The sequence below is a fragment of the Leptodactylus fuscus genome, chromosome 4, assembly GCF_031893055.1.
Source record: "Leptodactylus fuscus isolate aLepFus1 chromosome 4, aLepFus1.hap2, whole genome shotgun sequence".
In the NCBI taxonomy this organism is placed as follows: Eukaryota; Metazoa; Chordata; class Amphibia; order Anura; family Leptodactylidae; genus Leptodactylus; species Leptodactylus fuscus.
The window spans coordinates 71,656,879-71,671,013 of NC_134268.1; the positions used below are offsets into that span (position 1 = coordinate 71,656,879).

At 39.6% G+C, this 14,135-nt stretch overlaps 1 protein-coding gene across 1 annotated transcript in view; it reads right to left on the reverse strand.

Annotated features, from left to right (window-relative positions):
- Positions 1-1,861: 1,861 nt before the first annotated feature.
- The window catches only part of DLGAP1 (DLG associated protein 1), a 432,343-nt gene continuing 420,069 nt past the window's right edge, over positions 1,862-14,135 (reverse strand). The window contains exon 13 of the mRNA XM_075270644.1: positions 1,862-3,010. Coding sequence (XP_075126745.1) covers positions 2,795-3,010 — 216 coding nt within the window. The 3' untranslated portion in view covers positions 1,862-2,794. The remainder of the gene's footprint in view (positions 3,011-14,135) is intronic.

Genomic DNA, 14,135 nt, shown 5'->3' on the forward strand with positions numbered 1-14,135 from the left:
CTATGACCTGTCCTGTGGACAGGGTATAAGTGTCCTTAACAGCACCAGCCCTATAATTTATGATGAGCCATAAATTAAGTACTTCCTCCGAAGTAGCAGGAGATATCAAGTTGAAAGCCTTGGCCTTCATAAATCCCCCACATGATGTAATTTGAAGAGTCAGAATATGGTTCCCATGACAATTCTTAGAACCAGAACTCACAAATCCATCCTCCGCTAACTAGATTACCTGCACTACAATTTATGTCATGTGACTTTCTATCTAGTGGGAGTTCTCCTTTAATGTGACCTACATGACCTATACATCTAGACAACTTCAGGACTTATTCACCAAACAACATATTAGAGGGGAACTTAAAAATAGTATCCAAATATATTAGAATGTAAAATTGTATTTTTTGAATTATCCATTTTTAATCAGTTTATGAATTTCCATATGCAAGTGAAAGCTGTAGTAAAATGCTGCTGGTGGTTTTAGATTTCTTATACATTTGTATACATACATTTCCATATCTTAGGTACCATTCCTTAAATAAATGACATCTAAATACTGTAATATATTATATAGCTTCAAAGTGAGTAGATTTGTATAGTTTGGGTGATATCCACAGTAGCGTTATGTAGTGCATCAGTGCAATTGAAAAGATTCTTATTCTTAAAGGTGTCATCTTATAGTGGTACTTTCTATCTACTCTACAGGACGTAATGAATATTTACCTTTAAATACGCATTTGCTATTCTTAGGCTTGTATGACAGATTGCACGTCATAGTTATTTTTACTTGTGTATGACTATGTACCAGTCTGACTATGAAATCTTCTGCTGCATGGGATCATGGATTAATACTATGTGCTCAAAATCCAATACAATGCTATGTCCAAAAGCAAACTCTGATGATGAAGATCACAGCATGGTTATTTCTCCTGAGCTCCTGTTCTCTGACCATATTAAGGTAAAGTGCATTGTTATATATTTTAATACATTATCTATTACTGGACTACTGTAGACACAGGCACCTAGCAAAATATGTACAAAAATAGTAGAACAAAAAAACAATTAAAAATCTTCAAAAAAGTTTCATAAATCAAAAATGTTGTCTTTTTTTGAGTCATTGTATTTGATGAATTAAAAACTAATGGCATAGGATGGACTGATGTACGCTGATGCGAGGAAGGGCTTTATGTCGTATTTTGGGTGTATGGCTATGTTCACACATTCAGGCAAAATCTGAAGCTGAGATTTACATTTGCCAATTGGCTTTGTGTGCAGAATACTATGTAATAAGCAGTAGTAGTGTGCAGATTTTCTCCTGAACATATGAACACGGCCTATATCTAGATATAGTAAGTAAACAAAACTTGACCGTAGTCAAAATTGTAGCTTTCCAACTGGTTCTGGCCTTGGATTTACTCTTTCTTCCATAGGAACTACTGTAGGAGTCTTGTCTTCTAAATACTGTAGCTGCACAATATAAGGTAGTTAGTTTCCCATAATATCCCTATAAATCTCTATTCGGTCTTCTGGCCATAAGGCTTTCAACTACTGCTAAAATAAAGGGGTACCCTATGTTTATAAATATATTGTACAAGTATTGAAGCCATTCTTATGCTCCTGCAATATCAAAAGCTATTGAAATAACTACAATCCCTTTCTGCAGTCACTAAGCTCTATAGTAACTTGTGGGGTCGACCGATCTGAATCAGCTCATCTGCAAAACATGTTTCCAAGAAATTTGGAAAAATTTGGTATACACACTGTTATGATGAGAATTGATCCATAAGCCTATGGTGCCGTGAGAAGTCTGGGTTATGTGGCCGTATAACGCCATGTGACATCTGATTTTACATGTGGGGATACAACAAAGGTAAGAAACCCTTCTAAGGAGTGAAACAGTTCCTGGGCCTTCACATCAACCAATGTTTGTACCTATAGATTAAGATTGAGCACAAATTTAGGTCTTTTAGTCTCGATACCAACTCTCCAAATTATTGCCTCCCCTGCAAAATGTATTTGGTTGGCGTTTGATCTTATTTTACAAAACAAATTTGTATACATGTCTTTTTCACTGTGAAATAATCTGTTTAAGTGCACTCCTGTAATAACATAAGCATGTTTCATAGTGGCATGCAGGCAAGTGTGAAAGTCATATAGTGTGAACAGATCTGTTACCTGCCCGCCTGTCCCTTGGAAGTACAACTATTCTCCTCTGTCACCTGTCGCCTTTGGGGAGAGGTGCGTCTGTGGCCTACAATAAAGTGCTCCATCTGCTCTACATAGAAAAGAAGTTGGGAATTCGAGCCCATGCTTTTCACATTTAGAATAGGAAGACATCAGAGTCCACAGTACTGTATACCCTACAATTTTCTATTGCTGTACACTAGATTACAGACTACTGTAGCTCTAGACAAAGGTAAAGAAAACAGGGCACAATGAGGAATTCTATACAAAGGAGTTATTCTTCCTTTATTTTAGGTATGTAAAATAAAAGAAGGTCCAGTTGGCATGACTTGTGTCTATAGATTGTCATAATGGTAAAATGAGTGAGGGGGGAGATGCAGGATCATAGCCGTAGAGAACTGACCGTGTACAGCACAATCTGAAAGAGGGTCTTCATGACAGCTAGGTGGAAATGAATGAAGTAAAAGAGAGAGTATAGAAAGAGAAGAAAAATACAAAAGAACATATACACATGATTGTGTTTCCAAACCAAACTAGAGGATATATTATATATGTAACTTTGTGTCATAAATATATATAGATATATAATATCCCCCCAGTGTTGCTTGTGATGGCTTCATAGCCTGGTTTGAGCCTCTGGGATGTAGATCTCAATGCTATCCGCACTCTCAGTAGCTGAATTCTGTCGGACAGACGCAGCACGCTTTGCAGACATCAGCCGCTTCCGGGCCTCATGTCGCTGTCTCTCTGTGCTTTCCAGAGATCTGTCCCGGACCAGTGGGGCATGACCTTTCGATGGCTTCTTTGGCACGGGAGGAGGGACCCGTCTCTCCTGATTAAAGCAGAAGGTTCATAGCATTATACAGATTCTCCATACAAGCTATGAAAGTGTTTTTCTCTCTGTCTCTTTGCTCTGTATCTTCTTAAGGAGGTTGTGCAGGGTTACAAAAATATGTCAGCCAAAAACAGCACCACACCTGTGGTTGTAACACAACTCAGGGGTGATGCTGGTTTTGGAAAGATCAACCATGTTTGTCTAATCCTGCACAACCTGTTACTAAATGCATTGACACATATGGTATAGTCACCAGTCAAATGACACATCATAAATATAAAATGTCTTGTAATATCTATAATGTATACACCGTTTATATTTTAAGGGATGATAACCTTTTTACATAAGTCACTTTGCAATAGAAAACAGATTTAATTTCTCCACCATTGTCTATTATTTTCATTTTGGTTATGATGGCTATGCCCAGGACCATGTATATGTCTTCCCTTCAGCTGTATCCTGTTTAGTATCATGTGTGACCTGTCAATGACAACTATTGACATTGTATTTTCTAATATAAATTGTATAAACTTTATAATGAAATGAATAAAAATCAAACATTATTGTAAAGAATAGGGGACATGAAACACTAGGGTAGGTGGACAGTCAACATGCCAATAGTTTAAAATTTAGACCATGTGTCGCATTGATGCTAGGTTCACACCTGCTTTCGGGTCTCTGTTCTGCAAGCAAGAAGACGGACACCACAGACTGGGTCCGGCCGTGAGCGGCGGTGAGCGTTTTATGCTCTCCACCGCGAAACCGTTTTTTTTAAACCGGACACAGAGTACTGCATGTCCGACTCTGTGTCCGGATTTAAAAAAACGGTTTCGTGGCGGAGAGCATAAAACACTCACTTCCGCTCACGGCCGGACAGCTTTCAAACCCATTCAAATCAATTGGTATGAAAGAGTCCTGCAGGTTTCCGTCTCCTGTTCTGTTTTGTGCAGGAAACGGAAACCTGCAGAACGGAGACCGGGCGCAGATGTGAACGATCCCTAAGGCTAAAGCCCCACATTGCGTAAATTGGTGCAGGAAAAAATGCTGCATTTTATAATACCTGCAAAGTGAATGAGATTCTGACTAATCCCATCCACACACTGCAGAAAAAAATCTGCAGTGGAAAAGTTGCGTTTTCAAAAACGCCCATGTATATGAATCACAGCATGTCAATTGTACCAGTGGAAACTCTGGTGCTTTCTCTATAGGTTTAATAAGGGAAGAAAATCTGCTGAGTTTCGCTATGTGGGGCCTTAGCCTAAAGGCGTTTTCCAGCCCCAAATGGATTTTTCATACTGGTGACCTGCACAGATCAGGCTAGGTTCACACCTGTGCCTGATATACACTCACCGGCCACTTTATTAGGTACACCATGCTAGTAACGGGTTGGACCCCCTTTTGCCTTCAGAACTGCCTCAATTCTTCATGGCATAGATTCAACAAGGTGCTGGAAGCATTCCTCAGAGATTTTGGTCCATAATGACATGATGGCATCGCACAGTTGCCGCAGATTTGTCGGCTGCACATCCATGATGCGAATCTCCCGTTCCACCACATCCCAAAGATGCTCTATTGGATTGAGATCTGGTGACTGTGGAGGCCATTGGAGTACAGTGAACTCATTGTCATGTTCAAGAAGCCAGTCTGAGATGATTCCAGCTTTATGACATGGCGCATTATCCTGCTGAAAGTAGCCATCAGATGTTGGGTACATTGTGGTCATAAAGGGATGGACATGGTCAGCAACAATACTCAGGTAGGCTTTGGCGTTGCAACGATGCTCAATTGGTACCAAGGGGCCCAAAGAGTGCCAAGAAAATATTCCCCACACCATGACACCACCACCACCAGCCTGAACCGTTGATACAAGGCAGGATGGATCCATGCTTTCATGTTGTTGACGCCAAATTCTGACCCTACCATCCGAATGTCGCAGCAGAAATCGAGACTCATCAGACCAGGCAACGTTTTTCCAATCTTCAATTGTCCAATTTCGATGAGCTTGTGCAAATTGTAGCCTCAGTTTCCTGTTCTTAGCTGAAAGGAGTGGCACCCGGTGTGGTCTTCTGCTGCTGTAGCCCATCTGCCTCAAAGTTCGACGTACTGTGCGTTCAGAGATGCTCTTCTGGCTACCTTGATTGTAACGGGTGGCTATTTGAGTCACTGTTGCCTTTCTATCAGCTCGAACCAGTCTGGCCATTCTCCTCTGACCTCTGGCATCAACAACGCATTTCCGCCCACAGAACTGCCGCTCACTGGATGTTTTTTCTTTTTCAGACCATTCTCTGTAAACCCTAGAGATGGTTGTGCGTGAAAATCCCAGTAGATCAGCAGTTTCTGAAATACTCAGACCAGCCCTTCTGGCACCAACAACCATGCCACGTTCAAAGGCACTCAAATCACCTTTCTTCCCCATACTGATGCTCGGTTTGAACTGCAGGAGATTGTCTTGACCATGTCTACATGCCTAAATGCACTGAGTTGCCGCCATGTGATTGGCTGATTAGAAATTAAGTGTTAACGAGTAGTTGGACAGGTGTACCTAATAAAGTGGCCGGTGAGTGTACATTCGGGGTTTCTGTCCCCGCAGCTAGGTCATCTGTATGAAAAATCCATTTTGGGCTGGAAACCGGCTTTTAAGTGTTACCCTTGGTTCACATCTGTGTTTGGTAATCTGTTCGGGGGAGTCCGCATGGGGACCCCCCGAATGGACTACCGAATGCAATTGCAAGCGGTGTGCAGTGAAAGCACATGGACCCCATAGACTATAATGGGGTCCATGTGCTTGCCGCATGCTGCCTGCACGAATCATGTGGACAGGAAAGTAGATTGTGAAGTGCTTTCCTGTCCGCATGTTCCCTGCGGAGATCTCGCGACAAGCACACGGACCACATTATAGTGTATGGGGTCCGTGTGCTGTCACTGCACACTGCTTGCAAATGCATTTGGTAGTCCCCCGAATGGATTACCAACGCAGATGTGAACGAGGCCTTAGTCTATTGTCTTTTAGCTTCTCAAAGATTTCCATGAACCCTTTACTGTACATGGATCCAGTTTTGTAGAATTCACTCAATTTTAAAACAATATTATAACTAACTAAAAGCATCCCTATATGTAGCACTCACTAATGATAATAATGATAACTTCACAGAATATCTTGTAGCATATATATATATATATATATATATATAGAGAGAGAGAGAGAGAGAGAGAGAGAGAGAGAGAGAGAGAGAGAGAGAGAGAGAGTATAGTTAAGTCTCTTACCCCTTTGAACCAGCCTTACAACCATACATTATTTTACTTAAATGTGTTACAGGTAAAAAAAACCACTGCATAGCACCAAACAGGTAAAGGTAATATGCAAACTGAACAATCCATGTATTAAAAAAGCAGTGGCATCATTTTTTTCATCATTCTGCCCATTAGTAGGGGGCATCTTGTATACAACAATGCTGTTAACCTGCTTACCAGTCCCCGAGTTCTCATTGTGTCCTGTGAGCAGCAATCAGACATCCTACATGCTCTTAGCTATGAACTACAAGTCATTGCCATAAAAATCTATGAGACTCAAATTGTGTGTCATAAGCTTGGATAGTGAAAATGACTTCTAGCCCTCATAACTAATACTGTATGAATGTATAAACAGTCTGAGATTCATGATATAAGCAGTTCATGAAGACATTTTATGGTACAGCTCTTTATAAGATGATCATTGCTAACAGACAGTACAATAAATATAATTCTGGAAGTTCTTCTCTGGCAATTGGCTTATCCCCAATAGTCAGACTTATCTATCCCTGTTGGTCTGCTGCCATAATCCTTCAGCGGCCACTGCAGAGGAAATTAAGTAACACACAGTGTCCATTGAAATCACTGGGCAAACATGTAATATATGTCCATGTCAAGTGTACCAGAGAGGGGAAGATTATACATGGATAAGGAAGAAAGAAGAAGTTGCATATAGACTACATGGTAGACTAAATATCTCCACTTGAACAGGGTAAATACCATCTCTTTATGACTGTAGTAAACAGTATTAGAGTAGGTTCACATGACCGTTATCAATGTCCATTGCTCTTATCCATTATAGGATATACAATGCTTACAAAGTCCCCTCTGTCTGGTGTCCATCTGCATTCACTCTGATGTTAAAAAACAATAAGAAAGCTTTCTTCTGTCACTTTTTTCCTTTTCTTCCATTACAAAAATAAACAAACAAGACAGAAGAAAGCCTCCGTTATGTTTTTTATAATAGAGTCATTGGGACTATACACAGATGGAGAGGTTTTTGTCCGTAACTGTATCACTGTTAAAGTCTGTTGCTCTTATCCTATGACGGAAGAGAGCAATGGACATTCACAATGGCAATGTGAACGTCTCCTTAGAACACAGTTTTCAATAATAAGATGAACATCAGGAAACACAACAACATTTATCGTAAATACATCAGAAGGCTTTATTTGTATACAATAATGGTGGAGGTAACTGACCACTGTAATACTAGATTTTGTTAGACATTTCAGTATTGTCACTAAATGTAAACCTGATACTGCTGTTACAATACAGAAGTCAATAACCACTATGCTGTAACCAAATATTCAATAGATATTCATGTTTTCACTTTTGGAACCATATAGTGTATCACTGCACAGTTTATAGAGAGCTATACATTCTGGAGTCATCAAGTACTTATGGATAAATGATTTGTAAAGTATAGATATGGACATTATGGGCTTTACTCTAGTATACCCACATAATAACGTGTATTCATTGAATAATAAGGCAACGTTCACACGGCAGTATTTCCGTCAGTACGTTTCTTCAGTATTTGTCAGCCAAAACCAGGAGAGGGTCCAAAACAAGGAAGAGGTGCAGTTTTTCATTAACACTTTTCTCTGCAGTTTCCACTTGTAGTGTTAGCTTCCAAATACTGATACGAAATATTGGGCAAATACTGACCATCGGAAAGTGGCCTTAGGCTTGCCAATACACATTGTAGACGTTACTTCTAATAACACGATAGGATATTGTAAGTAGCATTCCTTTGTTACAAGTATTGTAGTTTATTCACAGGACATCTATCAAATGGTCAATATTCTTAGGTAACTGCTAAACCATCTCAGGCAAAAAGTATATTTCAAAGTGAGTCTGTCACCAGAATCCAGTATATCAACCCAGCCCCGCAGGTAGGTCACCTTAATAAAAAAAAATGCTTTGCCTATGTGAATTGTTGTCTCTGTTACTGATATGCAGATAAGCTCTTGGGAGCAACAAGGGCGTGTCCATAGACAAAGAAATGAAAGTCTGGTTAGCTTTTGACTGTGTTGTGAAATGCTCTGTAAAGCTAAGGCCCCGTGGGATGTCCCGCAGCACTTTAGGGTGAGTTCACAAAATCACGGCCGCAAAATCACGACCGCAAAATAGCGCCGCATATACGATCCCGGCTCCCATTGAAATCAATGGGAGCGTATACGGCCCACAAAAGCTCACGCGGCGTCTACGTGCCACATCACGCGGCACGTTACTCTGTGTGAACTCACCCTTAGACAGAAAGTTTGTGGACTTTTCCTCCGTGGACTTTCTGTTTCAATTATACCTATGGGAAACCGCCGGCACTGACATACCGCGGTTTCCAAAACTGCGCCGGTTTTTACCGCAAAGTGCGCATGGGATTCGCTAGAATCCCATCTAATTTACCTGTACTGTAAAACACCACAATTTTCCCTGCGGTGTTTCCGTCATGGGCAAATCGTGGCATTTCCTGTGGGGCCCCGGCCTAAGGAATAGACTCCACTTTGTGGATTAGGTAGAAGTGTAAGTAGAAGTGTAAGTAATTTCTGTATACTTTCCATTCCTTTTGTAGTCATTTCTAGGTTTGCCTCAAAAAATGCAATAAAATCAGGAACAAAAAAAGAAGCTTTTCTGCAATGTGGGACTTTAGTCTAGTCTAGATCCACATACAACATTTTTCATGGCATTTTTAATTGGGTACCTTTTAGGTCAAAAACATTGCAGTCAGATTTGACTACAGTTAAAGTCTATAGCAGTCTATTGAAAAGTGTTTCAGCATTTGGTAATTTTGGTCTTTGGCGCGTTTTTTCACTATGCAGCACGCGCTGTTTTTTTTTTTCTGGCATTTCTCCCATCAGCTTCTTTACAGAACTTGAGGAATGTGAGAAAAAAAAATCCACATTTTTAATTTAAAAATAAAAAACCCCACCAAAATACTTGTAAAATGTCATAAAAAATTATGTTAAACATATGGCGATTTGTTTCTTAAAAGTGAAAAACTGAAAAATAATGTGCGTGAAGGAAAACTAAGAGACGTATTTTGGAAATAGCAGGGGTTCAGTTACCAAGAGGTTAATGTCACATAACTCAGTGGGGTCCAGGAATATCTATAGTGCTGTTTGGCTTCTTTGACAAAAGACGTTTTCATGTCTCGGCCTACAGCCTTTTCTTGTTGAAAACAGCTCCGTCTGCTATAGGGGATGTTGGCTTTAGAGAATACCATGTGAAAGTTTGGAAAGAATTGTACATAACCTAAAATTACATATGTTTGATGGCGTGTAAGTAAATACAGATGTATGGCTTTCCTGATTTCTATTAAACATAAAGCAGCCATGGCTTCACAACAGTCAAATAAGGTTAATTAAATGACATCATTCAGCAGTTTGCACTGAGAAGACAGTAAAAGCTGCTTGGCTTCCATTAAAATAAATCAAGGCTATATGCATATTGTTGGCACACATGAGCTATAACTAACTCAGCTAATGCAATAATATAATAAAAGAGTACAAAAGTAAGGCAGCATGCCAATACTTGTAGGCTCAGATGAGTGAGCTATTAAAACACAGTGTTACTAGCCCAGTTTTCAATAATAGGGGTCGTCATCTGTTCAATAACTAACACCTACTCACCACATCTAGACTGCGCCGTATTGTGCATTGTGAATTCAGGTAGAGGATTGTACTTGGGTTTGCACTATTGTGTACAGCAACATGGATTGTTTATAGGATACAATGAAAGAGAACACCTTATGAAAAGTCACCGTGTTACAGCAACCAATCAGGGTTCAGCTTTAATTCCCAACAAGGACACTTTTAGGCTAAGGACCCAGGTAGCGGAAATGCAGCATTTTTGGCTGCTGCGGAAACAAAAAGTACCAACAAAGTGAATGAGATTCTGGTTACGCTCATCCACACATTGGGGAATAAAATGCTGTAGAACAGCTTGTTTTCAAAAAGTGTTAATTTTTTTCCTATATATTGAATAGGGGAAGAAAAAAGCTGAGAAAAAAAAACTCAATAGAAAAAAATTCACCATAAGCATAGGCGATCAATATTTTATTTCTAGAAAATCCCTATAGCCTGAGGCCACAAACTGTGGTGTTTTTTTTTTTTTTGCAGTTTATAGAGCCAAAGTGTTTACTTCCATTGTATTTTCTTCTGAAGCCACTCTTGGCTTTGGGTAGAAAAAAAAGAAAAACACAGGAAGATCTGCAACAAAAAAATGTGTGGCCTCAAGCTTAAAGAGGACCAGCCTGTTATTCTGTTTTACTGTATTTTTCACTTTATAAAACGTACCTAGGTTTTAGAGGAGGAAAATAGGAAAAAATATTTAGAACCAAATCCTGCACAACCTATTTAAGAATAATGTCCCATAGTGGCCTCCACACAGTATAATGTCCCATACTGGCCTCCATATAGTATTATGTCCCTTAGCGGCCCCTCCACACAGTATGAAGTCCCGTAGTGGCCCCTCCTCACAGTATACTGTCCCATACTGGCCTCCATATAGTATAATGTCCCATAGTGGCCTCTATACAGTATAATGTGCTATAGTAACCTCCATACAGTATAATGTCTCAAAAAGGCCTTCACACACCATAATGACCCATAGTGGCCTCTCCACACACTATAATGCCTTATAGTGACTCCTCCACAGACAATATAATGTACTATAGTGGTTCCTTCTCACAGTATAATGTGCTATAGTGACCTCCATACAGTATAATATCCAAAAGAGGCCTTCACACACCATAATGTCCCATTGTAGCCCCTCCATACACTATAATGTCCCATAGTGACCCCTCCACACACTATAACGCCTTATAATGACTCCTCCACAAACAATATAATGTTCCATAGTGGCCCCTCCACACAGTATAATGTCCCCCTGTTTCCCGAAAATAAGACCTTGCCCCGAAAATAAGCCCTAGCATGATTTTTCAGGATGCTTGAAATATAAGTCCTACTCCAAAAATAAGCCCCTAGTTGTAGTTCATGAAAAATAGTATCCAGACAGCTATACATGTAATAAAGTAAATGTAATACAGCTTGACAGATACAGTAGACCCTTCATGAAAGAAAGCAGACACCCCCAAAAAAACTGCACCCCCAAAAAGAAAGCAGACACTCCCAAAAGAATCGGACATTGACCTTAAGGGAGCTATCTTTACAAGATGTCACTAGTCAGATGGTTTTCCACAACAGTGCTGGACTCTCACACACAGATCCCACTGGCATTATTCCACTTCTGAGCCTGAGCTTTGTGGCTGCTTCCAGTTACCAGGGGTAGCCAAACACTACACTTGGCTGGCAGTGGAACACTTCGGAAAAGGCAACGGACCTGAGAGTAAACGCTTTTGACTGGAGATCTATGTGTGAGAGCCCATCCACAATTGGCACTTGTCAACTCTAAGAGGCCAGAAGACCCGCACCGGAGCCCAGGAGAGGTGAGTTATATTATTTTATTATGTTTAAACACCACCCCAGGTGTCCGATAAGAAAAGACCCCAGAGTATAATAAGGATTCATGCAATAGTGCCAGCTTGATTTTTGGCACCTTCGCTTTATAAGACACACTGACTTTTTTCTCCCATTGTGGATGGAAAAAAGTGCATATTTTAAAGTGAAAAATAATGTACTTCCCCTTGAAATAATTCTGGAGCATCTTTTATTAAATCTCTGTGTTGTGCCATTCCGTTGTTATTCTTTCTAAAACGATATGAATAAATTGACTGTGAGAGTGTAGGGACGACCTGTTGTCAAGTGAGGAGTAACACAGGAATGGCAGAATGCCAAGTTCTAGCTGCTAAGACAATCTGAACAAACATTATTATGTTATGGGGAATACAAGTATTTACTAAAATAGACATGTCAAGAGAGCTGACTGTGAAATTCACACTCTGCATGAACAGCAACTCTCCCATAAACATGGCTTTCCATGTACTGTAAGAAGACAGTAATGTGGGTTACGTAGACAAATCACATCAACAAAGCAATTACCCAGGTACCCGAGTGTCATAGGGTGCGCACAAAATGTGCTTGAAAGTGTCCAAACAAGGTCATGCTAGTTCAACTGTAAGGTTACAAGTGGATAGAGCAGTGACACAAAAGTATAACTTTTAGCCTGGGGCTGTTTGTAGAAATCATAGCTCAATAGCTGACTTAGGAAAATCTCTGAACAAAACACAAAGGACAAGATACCACTAGATGTCAAACTGTTAATATCCAACTTTCTCACACTTGTCAGGTCTTAGTATTGTCCATCAGTAAGGATTTAGAATCCTAAATAAAATTCCAAAATGTTAAACTGAAAAAATGAAGGAAACTTTTCATGGCTTGCATTAACACTCAGGTTTAGAATACAGGCAATGTAAGGTTGTACTGGCCTGTGTAATAGAAAGGTATTTGTTGGTACTAAACTAAAGAGCACGTATTAGTACTTGAATCTTGAATAGATGTATCATTTATGTTTATTTTTCCAATAGTTATATTATATAGTAATTCTTTCAATTATAAGGTCTCGTACATTGCTATATGATAGTTCTGTACATGGTTTGAGTTGCAGGGAGCTATAATACTACATGTATAAAATGTTTATGTATCTCCATATATAACTATGGTTTACTATCAGGATATAAGTCGGTGTTGTATGAGAATTGTGGCATCTCATGCAATATTAGAGGAATTTCAACTGGTGATGCTAAAATCCTTTTGCATATTAGCATTTTTACCAAAATAAATCTCAGTTCAGGTTTTGCATGCCTAATACTTGCCCTAAAATGAAGCTGTGTAATGGCCACATTAAATTGGCATAGGTGTGGAGGGTTGTGGGTGTAAACACATGTCCTTGTTGTTTGGCCTACAATATACTGGGGTGACTCTTTACATATATGCTGACCTGTCCATAGGCCAGTATCATTTTGGCAAACATGGCAGGTAAATATCAGTGGACCCCACCAAAGTATACTGAGTGAAATATTTTGTGCATGCCTCAAATGCACAGTTCTATGATGTATTCTTCATTTTGTGATCTTTTAAAATGATGTGCAAAAGGCCTACATCCAATAAGGTTGGTGACTCTCTATTGCATTGTTTGTAGTTAAAATGCTTCTATAAGATAGTCTCACATGCAGCCACAAGACCATGTTCCTGGGGTTTATCTCCTTCTTGTGTGTAATCCTATATACATGATTGTCTCCCCTATTTCCCTCCTTGATGTATGGTATATCAGAGATAACCTTCCTCTTATTTCTACTGCTCTCTGGCTCTCCCTGTCTCAGGAGAGACCAGGTTTCACATGCTAGGCAGCAGCCACCTATGTTGTTTGCGGAGACAGTAAGTACTTACAATAATCCCTTATGCTTGCCAATAGCGGGGTATACATGTAGCTGCCAATAAAGACAATGTCCATAAGAAGGGAGAGAAGTCATGGGAACTGTAGTCCTTCATGTTGGTAATCCTACCCACAGCAAGTCCTGGTAGCCTCATAACAAAGATTCAACATAGAGTTGTGCAAGACAATACAAATAACAAATAATTATTTCAACATCGGGTGACATCTAATGATCATTTATACAGATATGTGTGAGCAGCTAGTCACATAACAAATAACATTGATTGCACATACGGTTTACATATACAGTGTTTTTCCGAATTTTATTTTATCTTTTATGCTGACTACTTAGATCTCAACATGTTAAATAAGCACTTATGTAAAACAGAATGGTAGAATTATGCGTTCCCTTACTTAGTGGGACACAGTTCCTGTCTAGCGGTCATTTACAGAAAATGAATGTGCTTGATCTTTTAGGTGGAAAGTTATGAAGTAACAA